Source organism: Ochlerotatus camptorhynchus, unplaced genomic scaffold (genome assembly GCF_037179485.1).
Source record: "Ochlerotatus camptorhynchus isolate MF236.1 unplaced genomic scaffold, CSIRO-AGI_Acam_v1.1 ptg000438l, whole genome shotgun sequence".
NCBI classification, from domain to species: domain Eukaryota; kingdom Metazoa; phylum Arthropoda; class Insecta; order Diptera; family Culicidae; genus Ochlerotatus; species Ochlerotatus camptorhynchus.
The window spans coordinates 567,501-580,858 of NW_027040924.1; the positions used below are offsets into that span (position 1 = coordinate 567,501).

Sequence of the window (13,358 nt, forward strand, 5' to 3'; positions counted from 1 at the left end):
TATCCGGAGTCCCTCCTTTTCTACATATTTTACGGCAAAAATACTAGCTAGGTACTATATTTTGTAGTCTGTGAAAGGGAAATCACATATAAAGCTTTACTTTTTTGACCGGAATATGCATCGAAAGCAAATTATTCCCACTTATCTCAATTTCTGTATGGGGATTTTAATTACTTTCAACCAGCGGAACAGCACCATCTCTGTAGAAAATGGCCTGATGATATGATGCAATATAAGGTAATCATCATAGTTTAGAATTTACACCCCAGAGATCGATGGGGCTTAACTGTATATATATTTTTGATTTTATTTGTCATTTTAACTAATTAGACTATTGCTCTCGTCAGCTATTTTGGTCAGAAAATATTAATCCATTAGTTGCTCCTAAACAGAAGATTCCTGTCATCCTCATTTAGAAAGAAATAATTCAATTTAAGCTTTGGTTCATCTAAGATTGGGCCCATCGCTAAAAATCTGCTATTTATCAATTTTATCTAGATAAACGCGTCATTGAGACGGTACTAATGGATATTCTTGGTCGCTATTGAAAATTACGTCGATTGCTGAATTTATGTATGGGCCCAAATTAGGGGCATTTAGGCCGACATTACATCCATTTCCCCTGTCAGTCACTTTTGTTCATTAATAGTCTAGAATTGGTTTTGTCTATCCTAACAACTTTACCGAAGATGGAAACCTTCCATCTAGTCCATATGATAAGTTAGGACAAACAATTCAAAATGAATGCCACCTAGCGCTACCTTGTGAGTGAATTCTGAACTACACTCTTTACCTTAGGATAAGTATTGTTTATCTGAACAACCTTATCAAGCCGGAAACCTTCTATCTAATCCACATGTAAAGTTAGGACAAACAATTCAAAATTAATGTCACACTAGCACTGTCTTGTGGGTTAATTCTGAGCTGAATTCTTCACTGAATTCTTCCATCTGAAGAACTTTGCCCAAGACGGGAACGTTCTATCTAGTCAAGATATAAGGTTAGGGAAAAAAAATCAAAATTAAAATCACTACCTGGTGTGTGAAATATGAACCAAACTCTTTACCTTAGGATAGAAGACCTATCCTAAGATGTCCATTTTAACAAGTTTGCCGAAGACGGAAATTTTCGATTTAGTCCATATGTTAAGTTATGGCAAACAAAAAAAAATTAATGTCACATCAGCGTCGCCTGGTGAGTGATTTCTGAACTAAACTCTTTACTTTAGGATAGATTTTGTCCATCTAAACAACTTTGCTGAAGACGAGAACCATCCATATAACAGAATCTGTAGTTAGCTTTATTTAATGTGTACATCAGATGACGCAACTTGATCATTCTCGTTTTAGCGAAATCTAGTGAGTCAATTCTGTCATACACTATCCGTTGTTTGGAAGACCTTGTATTCCTGAATAACTTTGCGGAAGGAAACAAAATCCTGTATGGTTGTGATGTCGTGATATAAACATCTCTATCATCAAAATATGCCATGGGTATATTTTTACAGTAAAACCCTCCCTATGAGAGATCCGCCTCCCAAGGTTGCTGATCCTCACTGCGGAGCAAAATTCGTTATATATTCCTCTCGCTGTTGCTGAAGTAGTTCTGCGGTAGAGCAGCTCTCTTCTCGTGCACGAGAATATATCTCTCACTAATGATGTTAACTAATTCGGTTTTGCGCTTCTTTTACATTCTCTCGTCGTTCGCTGAGTTATGGCTTTAGGAAACACAACAATCGTCACTCATCCGCTTGTTCGTTACTGGACGAGTATAGCGGGGTCCATTCAATTCGATTGCTATTCGTTTCTGGGTAATCTTCAAAGAGAATACAAGATTCCACTCACCACGAGCGTTCATGGCGATGCAATGTACTGAGTTGGACGCTTGATGCTGCGCTGGAGTGAATAATTTTTCTCATTCTGCAATCGCATTACTGTGGGTAAAGATCAGGTGTATGTGCTAGAACATAACTTTGAGTTAGGAAAAATACGTCATTAGCCTTTGCTGCTAAAGTTCCGGATTCAAATTATTGGGTGCCGTTGACCAACATCTATAACGCGTTTGGCACAATTCCTAAATTGGTAATCGTGAGACACTAAACAGTCGGTAACGCCACTGAATATAAAATGAAGATCTATTCAATTTTAAGCAATCTAAAGGCAGTATATATGTGAAACACATTTTGATGCGTTTAATTAAGATAATCGCATGTGGTCGGAAGTGTAGAAGCTACGAACTTACTACGGCGATTTATGCTGAACTGTGGGTATCGAACAGGAGTTTTGATCTGCGAAGTCACATATACCTGTTACAGTAATGACCAGAGTTTGTCAGTCTCTAGGCGCATCAGACTTATCGGTAAATCAGTTTAACTATATACACGAACATTATCACAGTATAGGAGAATAGCTAGAGAAATAAGGAAAATCGCTAGTCAGGGTAATGAAAATTTGTCAAATGATTTTTGTCATGGAAGAAAACTTCTTACTTTTCAATGGTGAATGTTTCAGAGTGGTTTTTTTGACTGCCCATTAGTTTTTCGGTAATTACTTAAAAACTTCATCAACTTTTAGGCTAATTACCTTCTGTCAAAATTTTGCAGGCCCAATTTGCCGCCTTATTTCAGCGCCTCTGTGGATTAACGGAGGCAGAGTATTCCGGGAGATTTTCCGACCGCATGCCTTCCACAGGTGTTCCAAAAGCAAATTGGCACCTTCCAATTCTGGATACCTTATGGGAAGGTTGTGCTCGTACCCAGGAGCACAGCACCCCTAGTGGTGTCCGCGTCACTTATCTTCCTTTTAAAATTTCCATATTTCGTCTTTCTCATATCGGCAACTCGTAGGACTTGTCGCGAGTATTAAACTAACTCATTGTGAACGTTCATTGAGGCCTGCACTCTTATCCGATCACACCAGTTCGTAAAGAACGATGAGAATGGAACGAGAGTGAATGGAAGGCAGCACGAATACTCTTCGCACACAGGTCACTCACGAAGACTCACGTTAATGGCATAATTCGGTTCGTTCAGGAATGTATGCTTTGCTTTCGTTATTCCAAACGCGTTCAGAGACGGTGAACGCTTTTGAGTCTTACGATGCGAGTAACAATAATGGCGCCTCCTAAAAAAAATCTTTGATAATTTAAACTAAAAGCAAATTATACTTACTTTACAAAATATTTTAAATTTCAGAAATCCGTTGAACCTTCGCTGAGATATGACAATTTAAATTTGGGTTCGGAAGTTTTTTTTTTTTTGCAACGACGAAAGGTTAACTGATATACATTTCTGATTGTTAAATTCATACACTTATGGTGAGATGGACAATTGTTACTAATTTAAATACTGATAAAAACATAAATTGTGTTTTGCTCTCGGGTGGTATCCGGAACAACTACAACTACACTCAATATAAACACCAATGACAATGTTTATGAGTTCTAATGTGATTTGATGTACCGCATGATTTTTTTTTTTTTTTTTTTTTTTTTTTTTTTTTTTTAACTCTTTATTTGTTTCAAATTCAAAATAAATTACATTTCATTTTTAACCTAGGTGCTCCAGTTACTACAGTAACTTACCAGCCTTAATTGTTATGATATATATCTAAGTGTTTTTACATTGTTCCTGTCTTGGCAATTCAGTATTTTAAACAGGTTTTTTAAACCTGCATGTCAGTATAACAATTGATAGCTTAAAACTAAATAACTAAAACTAAATCTTATCTAAGTATAAAGGGAAATAATCGTTGCAATTGAGGATTGTAACGATTTTTGCCGGAAATTATTAATTATTTTGTTGGACATTTGTGCTAAAGTCTCAACATTCGAAATTCTATGTACTTCGGTAGTACTGTACCAGGGAGGCAACTTCAAAATCATCTTCAGAATTTTGTTCTGAATCCTTTGAAGTGCTTTTTTCCTGGTAGTGCAACAACTAGACCATATTGGCACAGCGTAAAGCATGGCCGGTCTAAAAACTTGTTTAAATATTAGAAGTTTATTCGTCAGGCAAAGTTTGGATTTCCTGTTTATAAGAGGATACAAACATTTTATATATTTGTTACATTTGGCTTGAATGCCCTCAATGTGATCTTTAAAAGTTAATTTATGGTCAAGTATTAATCCAAGATATTTCACTTGGTTTGACCAGGAAATTGGAACTCCGTTCATAGTGACTATGTGACTACTACTAGGTTTCAAAAAGGAAGCCCTGGGCTTATGTGGAAATATTATAAGTTGAGTTTTGGAAGCGTTGGGAGAAATCTTCCATTTTTGTAAATAAGAAGAGAAAATATCTAAACTTTTCTGAAGTCTGCTACAAATAACACGAAGACTTCTTCCTTTAGCGGAAATGCCTGTGTCATCAGCGAACAAAGATTTGTGGCAACCCTGAGGCAAATCAGGGAGGTCCGAAGTGAAAATGTTATACAACATAGGCCCAAGAATGCTACCCTGAGGAACTCCTGCTCTAACAGGTAGTCGATTAGATTTGGAATTTTGATAATTTACCTGCAGAGTTCTGTCAGTTAAATAATTTTGAACTAATTTCATAATGTAAAGTGGAAAATTAAACTTTTTCAATTTAGCAATCAAACCTTCATGCCAAACACTGTCGAATGCTTTTTCTATGTCTAGAAGAGCAACTCCAGTTGAGTGGCCTTCAGATTTGTTTGAACGAATTAAATTGGTAACTCTCAAGAGTTGATGAGTAGTTGAATGCCCATGGCGAAATCCAAACTGCTCATCTGCAAAAATTGAGTTCGTATTGATGTGAAGCATCATTCTATTCAAAATTATTTTTTCAAAAAGTTTACTTATTGAAGAAAGCAAACTTATTGGACGGTAGCTAGAAGCTTCAGCTGGATTTTTATCCGGCTTCAAAATAGGAACAACTTTTGCATTTTTCCATTTATCAGGAAAGTATGCCAAATGGAAACATCTGTTAAATAATTTTACCAGGAAAGACAAGGTACTCTCTGGGAGTTTTTTGATGAGGATATAGAAAATTCCATCATCACTTGGAGCTTTCATATTTTGAAACTTTTTAGTTATAGACCTTACTTCGTCCAAATCAGTCCCCCAGGAATCATCAAAAATATTTTCCCGAGAGAAAATATTCCGAAAATCCCGAGCAACCTGATTCTCAATAGGACTAGTAAGACCCAAACTGAAATTATGGGAACTCTCGAATTGCTTAGCAAGTTTCTGAGCTTTTTCCAAATTTGTGATCAAAATTTTACCACCTTCTTTAAGCGCTGGAATTGGCTTTTGAGGTTTTTTCAAAATTTTTGTGAGTTTCCAAAAGGGTTTGGAACTCGGGTCTAATTTAGAAACATTATTTTCAAAAGTTTTGTTCCTCAGGGCAGAGAATCGCTTTTTAATTTGTTTTTGCAAATCCCGCCAGATAACTTTCATGGCAGGATCGCGTGTTCTTTGATATTGTCTCCTACGGACATTTTTAAGACGGATCAAGAGCTGAAGATCATCGTCTATTATAATTGAATCGAATTTAACCTCGCATTTTGGTACTGAGGCAGCTCTTGCTTCAACTATAGAAGTAGTCAGAGATTCAAGAGCATAATTAATTTCATCTTTGGTTTGCAAAGGAATGTTTGGATCGAAGTTATATTCCATAAATGTTCGATATTGCTCCCAATCAGCCCTATGGTAATTGAAAGTAAAGCTGTTGGGATTAGAAATTATTTCTTGGGATATTTCAAAAGTTACTGGAAGGTGATCAGAACCGAAGTCAGCATGGGTAACCAATTGGCTACAAAGATGACATGAATCAGTTAAGACCAAATCAATAGTTGAGGGATTTCTTGCAGAAGAAAAGCATGTTGGGCTGTTTGGATATTGAATAGTGTAATAACCTGCAGAACAATCATCAAACAGAATATTACCATTGGAATTGCTTTGAGCATTATTCCATGAGCGGTGTTTTGCATTAAAATCACCAATAATTAAGAATTTAGACCTATGACGGGTAAGTTTCTGGAGGTCACCCTTGAGAAAATTCTTTTGCTGGCCTACGCATTGGAATGGCAAATAGGCAGCTATAAACGTAAGTTGTCCAAATTTTGTTTCAACAGAAACTCCCAAAGTTTCAAAAACTTTGGTTTCAAATGAAGAAAGAATTTTATGCTTGATTCGTCTATGAATAATGATGGCAACGCCACCACAGGGTCCATCAAGACGATCATTTCTATAAATCAAGTAATTTGCGTCCTTCTTAACCTTATGGTCAGGTTTAAGGAACGTTTCAGTTATAACGGCAATATGCACGTTATGAACTCTCAAAAAATTAAATAGCTCGTCTTCATTATCTTTAAGAGATCGAGCATTCCAATTTAAAATGTTTAATGCTTTAAAATCCATTACTGAATTTTAAAGTCATGACAATATTATTAGCAAATTTTACTCCAGTTTGAATAGCATCAAACATGGAGTTAGATTTAAGCATATCAGAAATCATGTCAATTAATGAATTCTGTAAAAATTCCATTTTAGGAGCAGTAATGCTTCCTAAGTCAAAATTGTCAAAATTTCCGTTAGAACGTTGGTTAGTATTTTGATTTCTACCCGCTGCAATAGCAGCATAGGTAGCTCCATTAACTCGCTGAACATTGTTAGCAGCGAGGAGAGTAGGTATAGATGAAACATTTGAAGCAGGGGTGATATTTGTACCTACGGGTACGAATGTAGAATTTGTTCCTCGCTGACCGTTGTTAACAGCAGAGGAATTTATACCTGGTCGGAAACGTGGAGCGTTTCCTACCTGTCGGTTAGAACGAGATTGTAGGATCGCTTTGCGAGTCTTACATTCCCAAAAATTGGATTTGTGGTTTTCACCACAATTTGAACATTTAAATTTCTTAGGATCTTCCTTCACAGGACAGTCGTCCTTTGCGTGAGAGGAATCACCACAATTCATGCATTTAGCTGGCATGTAGCAATTTTTAGTTCCGTGACCCCATCCCTGGCACTTAGGGCACTGAGTGAGGTTTTGAAAATTTCCTCCAGTCTTCCTGAAGTGTTCCCACTTCACTCGGACATGGAGCATAAGGCTAGCTTTTTCTAAGGCCTTAAGGTTGTTTAGTTCACTAGACTTGAAGTGAACTAAATAAAAATCATTAGAAATCCCGTTGCGCGAATCGCCAGGACGGGATTTCATTTTCATTTTGATTACTTGGAGTGGCACAACTCCAAGTAATTTTGCCAGTTCATCTTTGATCTGATCCAGGGATTCACCACTGGGCAGTCCTTTCATGACAACCTTGAACACACGTTCAGTTTTGGTGTCGTAAGTAAAAAATTTGTGCTTCTTCTCAGTAAGATACTTGAGAAGACATTTAAATCCGTCCAAGGTTTCAGCCAATACACGGCATTCACCCCGACGTCCAATTTGTAGTGAAAACTTAACTTTCACGAAATTCAAAAGTTCCATGCGAAGAGCATGGAAATCGGTAGTGGTTATCACAATAGGGGGAATCTTTTCCTTCTTGGCATTAAGCCGGGAAAGTTTACTAGAATTTTTCTTGGATGATGGGTCATTCTCATCATCCGTGAGCAAATCAAATTGATTACTCAAATTAATTTCTTCAGAAGGGGGGTCAAGAGTTTGCCCCTTTCTTTTGCGTTTAGGCGCCATGGCGGCAGTAAATTTTTTATCCAAATCGACTTCCAAGCAGATTACTATAAGAATCCGAAGAATCGAAGAGGAATTTTCCAAATCGATATCCAAGAAGGATTACCTCGGGTAGGGTCCAAACAAGGATCGAAGAGGAATAAGAGGAGTTGAACAAGGTAGAAAATTTTTACAGGTTGAGCACTGAAAAGTGCTGTTTAAATTTGTTGTAGCTTTAGGTAGTAGTAACACTTCCTTAAGCAAAAAGCAAATAGATCCGCACGGCAAGAGAGCACGATGCGGACTGGATGTACCGCATGATGATTTTTGAGACAATATTGGGATACCCGGAACATGTCCGGATGACGCCAATGCACAGTGTTTCTTTTTGCCGTTTTCGTGCGGTTTTTGAATAGCCATTGATTTTAGATGTATAGTTTGTTCCGAGAAGATTCTAAATACCAGTCATTCCAGCTCAAGTGGGTACACCACCTGTAGTCGATGTCACCGATTTGAGCCAAACTTGGCCAAAACGCTTATTTTGGCATTTTTAACAAACGCCTTTTTTTTATTTTACTCTGAAGAGTCTAGATCCCTCTTGACTACAACCCTGGATTTTTGAGATAAAAAAAAATCAACTTTCAGAAAAGATTACTCCACAACCAAATAAGCTATTAGTGATCTTAGAACGTCAATTTGAAGGTTTTTTAATGTAAATTCTTATAGGTGCACCCAAAGTTTGTTTTTGTTATAGTAACTACAGTAAACAGGCTGATTACCGGCAAGCATCCAAATTGTCAAAAAATTGCCTATTTTTACCATGGGTGGGATTTTTTATTTCTTAATATTTTGGGCTCAAATTTTCACAACACTTCGAAAAACTCTTCTACTTGATGTGTTTTCAAGGGTAAATGATTCAGACAAATATTTTTTGAGATATGACCAGATAAGTGAGTGGTAGTTTTGAGCTTTTCAATGCAATATAATTTTTTTTTTTTTTTTTCTTCAATTCCTTCACGCCGATGGAACAATAACATTTTTATGTTATTTTTCACATGTTCTGGGCAGGATTCTCATTATATGAAATCATAACTAGCTCATTTATTGTGTCCATAATTTAATCGTGGTCCTAAAAGTGAAAAATACGTTCCTATAGGATACAGCCAAAACGTTGTTCTTTAGAAGTACGATGAAATCAGATAGATTAGCAGGTATATAAAATTTCAGTTGTGGATGACTTGAATAATACTCTTATTTGAGTAATTCATTTATTTTCTTAGATACAGTCTCACGAACAAGAATGCTGTTTTTATTATAGTTATAAAGAAAAATAAACGTTTAACCTTTATTTCTGATTTCTTGAAAACACACTTTCCATAACGTAACTGTCATGTTCTTCTTCTAAGAATAAAAAAAAAATACTAAATAACATTGATTTTCCACCAGAAAAGCTCAAAACTACCACTCACTTATCTGGTCATATCTCAAAAACTATTTGTCCAAATCATTTGCCCTGCGAAACACATCTGGAAGAAGAGTTTCCAAAGTGTTAAGAATTAAAAAATCCCACTCATGGTGAAAATAGGCCATTTTTTACAATGTTGATACCTGCCGGTAATCAGTCTGTTTACTGTAGTTACTATAACAAAATATGGGTACACCAATAAGAATAAACATTATAAAACCTTCAAATTGACGTTCTAAGATCACGAATAGCTTATTTGCAGCTTCTGAAAGATGAAATTTTTTTAAATCTTTAGAGTAAAAAAAAAAAAAACGTTAGTTCAGAATGCCAAAATAAGCGTTTTGGCCAAGTTTGGCTCAAATCGGTGATATCGACCACAACTTTTTTTAAATTCTGTACCCACTTGAGCTGAAATGACCCATAGGGGAAATGTCGGCTTCGGCAATACCTTAACCTATTATCGTCAGAAGGGTAAACAAAGTCCTAGAGCACTCATATTTGGCCAATAGATGCTCTGAAACCAAAATAGAGCTCTCAAGGATGTTGTTTACCCCCTAACGATAATAGAATAAGGCATTGCCGAAACCATCATTTACCCTATGTAAAAGTGCGTGTACACTAAGACGATTTGATGATTAACCTGCCGAAAAGTGAGAAATGTAAACTTTATTTATTTTTATTATGTTTATTTTACATTAGAGCAAAATCCAAAAAGGCGTTGCCATAGAATATCAAAATAAGCGTTTTGGCAAAGTTTGGTAGAAATTGGTGACATTGACCACAACTTTGTATACACTTAGCTGAAATGGCCCATTTGAAGTTTGCAATATTGTCATGGACAATTCTTATGTTCATGATGAATCTTGAAATATTGTGTGAACTATATGGTTTGTATTTTAAAGTTTTCTCAAACGCTGTGTTATTTCCAAATCAAATTTTGGTGTCCATTTTGAGTATTGAATAGCTATTATTAAATAAAATATACCCTATTCAAAGCAAGGGGTTTTCGCAAGAAAATTAATCGAGAACCTATCCAAATATGCTCTAGGATGTGATGCATCATGCTGGTCTCCTAATTGGCTAGGGTTTCTTAAGCCGTTGGCCACTAAGCCTATAGTTTTGTTTTTACATCTAAAATGTTCAAATGTGCGTTCTCGATTAAGTTTCGAAAATAAAAAGTTTTTGATATTTTTGCGACTTATGCTCTTATGAAACTTTACTGACGACTTTAACAAGTCGATTGTTACTGATAAATCAGTACCAATTCCAGAAAATAAATGGATAATATGTCACTGATTGCTCGAAAACTGTCCTCTTCCAGCTACTTTAAACCAATGAATCGGGTAGCAATTCAACAGCCCTTCAACTTCCAATCGAATTAAATTCTACAACCCTCACCGTTTTGCGCCACCAGCTCATTAAAGCCCACGACCGGTTACTTCCATTTGCATAAATTTATCAAAAGTTAATTGCTTCATCTGCAAACATTTCCCGCCGTTCCGGTTTTCCGATTTTCCCCCCGAATCGTTAGCAACCCCGTCCACCACCACCCCGCTCTCGTTGGTCAAGAGGAATGTTGGCCATGGATGGCAGCTTCTAATAAGTGGTTTCAAAATCGTACAAATTAGTTCATTCGCCCGGCGGTCAGTTCCATCCATGCTCCGCGTGTTGCTTGTTGGGGTCTAGTAGTGGTGGCGAATATACCCAAAAATAGTCTACTGCCTCCACGACTCCATTTCGCGCTGATGTAGTGTGCTAGTGTCGTTGCTCTACACTGGAGAAGGGTTACTAGGAAGTGCCACTCATCGTGCTACTCGGAATGCCATATGCTAGTCATCTGGTTTACTGGTTGTTTTTCGGATCAAGTGCCATGCTAAAACATAACGTGGCCCTCTGCTGCTGCCACACTGCTTCTAGCTCTAGTCAACCCACCGAACACATTTGGATTATTCAAGCCTTGTGGTGGAATGGTTTCAACGTCGAAAACGCGCCAAAATGCTAACAAAATTATGAGATGTGGAGAGCCCTTGAATGATTTGCCAATATTGCCCTGACAGGGTTCATTTCCGGGTTGGCGATGTCGGGCTGAGTGGTGCTCAATGTATTCTGTTTGCGTTAGCGTGAGTGGCGGAATAATAAAACAACAATCGGGAGGCCGGCTGCATTAGAGAGTGATTTTTGTACATTTTGTTAGAATGTTTCCATTTCAAATTTCAAACTGTTTCAACTTGTTGCCTTGTTGGAAAACTTTTCCCATTTCTCTCTGACGCAAGTCAGTTGTTTTTTTTTTCAAGCAACTCTAACTTTCCAAGCATTGCCAGAAATGATAAAGCGATAGTTGAAACTGGTACGTTATATTTCCCCAAACGAGCCAAATTCCCCATGGAGGGGTAGCTTCGTGACACATTATCTCAATCTGCACACATTCACTATCAGCTTTTTATTTCGAGCTAACTTTTTCTCCGGCTCCTCGCCACTCAATTTACCTACAACTACCATCGCACCGGGTGAGGTTTTCTGGTGGAGTCCAAACAGTTTATGCTTAAACGTACTGACGTACACACATGCAATGCATAGATTATATCACGTAGCGTCACAAAAAAAGGAAACTTTTCACATGCGAATAGGAAGCATACCGGCAGTTTATGGTGAATGCCATAACTTTAAAATTTGATGTGAATGGAAAATTGTGATGTGACTAAATCGCTTCTGTCTCGATTTTCTCAGTGCGCTTATGGCAACCGCACTCACCGCGTGCGGGATGAGTTTTAGTTTAGGCGTTTTTTTCGATTTTGTGATAGGTACCTTGTTCCAGGCCAGGCACAGTCCCGGCCATGATTAATGTCATGCGGAGTTGCATACTTTTTTGTTGTTGTTCTGCACACTTAAACCACATGCAAACAGACGTAACTCTTTTTTCTCGATCGTGGTTCAATTTAAATATGATTAGTTTTGCGAATCTCTCACCACAGCGCTGGCATCGGATCACTTTGACGTTTCTATACATTCTATCGAACTTGTATGCAACATTCTTTGCGACTTGGCAAGCAAGTTTTTGACGTAGGACTGCGTCTGTGATTTCTTTATGGGAGTACAATTTGTGAAAACCGAAAATGGAATATGTAACAAAAAATGAAAGATTTTGAAAGTTAATAACTCAGCTGCGCCTGGACCAATTTAAATAATTTTATCACCAATCGATCAGATATAATTCTACACAACTGCAAAATTTAAGACTTTATCATTTTTTTAAATGTCACTATTGAAAATTGCACGAATGTGCAACTGTTGCTTTGATAGTTAAAATTAACACTGATTGTCTGCGAAAAGCAATTTGCCTAACACAGATTTCAAAGTTGAATTCCATTCGGTCCCACCAAACGGTGTTTATTCAATAACCGCGTGGTGAGTGGTGGTGTTCTCCAGTACACAACGAAAGGCTACCTGCAAGCAGCGAGCTGCAGCCCACATGACCATCCATAGAAGGGGGAAGAAGCCGCACAGCTATTCGGAATCAGTAGCTCTTCGTGAGTCACTGTGGGCCATCTATGTCAAGCGAGTCATTCTAAAGAGTGTAAACAGAGAGAACCCCGCTCAAATTCCTATTCCTACACAAAACACAAGCTCCTGCTGCAGTTAATAAATAAGATTTATTAAATAAGACCACGTAGTCCTACGTCACCATTGCGTACAACCCCATAGGGCTGTCCCTTGTAGTTTTTTTTTCGGCGAACAGCTTACGAGATGTCGTTAGGGATTTCCGTGACGATATTTGTAAGGAACATTTATTTGAAGAGTTTCGTTTGCTTGTCTGTGATTCAAACTTTCCCAGGGAAAGTGGGATTTGTTTATATTTATTTGCTCGTACTGCAAAAAACCGTAGGATTTCGCCGTCCGTTTGTCATCCAATTCTTGAAATCAATAGTATTTTTCGATATGCAGATTTTCATATTGTGTCTACTTTTGTGTTTTCAGGTCACCGTTGCCACGCAAACTGGACACGAATCGCCCGATTTGGCATTCAATCCGGACAAGATGACAACGGACAAGCACTGCTACGAGTGCAAGGTGCGCTACCGGGACCCGAAGCCGCAGGATTTGGTCATGTACTTGCACGCCTGGAAGTACAAGGTGAGTCGATTTGCTAATTTATAACTGTTCTATAAACTTCACTTCATGTTTAAACGAGACAGGTGGAATTCAGTTCGCAGCCAGAGGGTTCACAAATTGATTTCAATTGGTTCCATTAAAGTTCGTCAGAAA

At 37.6% G+C, this 13,358-nt stretch overlaps 1 protein-coding gene across 4 annotated transcripts in view; it reads left to right on the forward strand.

Moving 5' to 3' along the window:
• The window catches only part of LOC135711766 (pseudouridylate synthase RPUSD2-like), a 594,258-nt gene that overhangs the window by 557,541 nt on the left and 23,359 nt on the right, over window positions 1-13,358 (forward strand). For all 4 annotated transcript variants that reach the window (XR_010518505.1, XM_065234728.1, XM_065234730.1 and 1 more), the window contains exon 11: window positions 13,071-13,226. Coding sequence is in view for 3 of the 4 variants with exons in the window: in XM_065234728.1 (XP_065090800.1) it covers window positions 13,071-13,226 (156 nt within the window). In the remaining variant the exon portion in view is untranslated. The remainder of the gene's footprint in view (window positions 1-13,070; window positions 13,227-13,358) is intronic.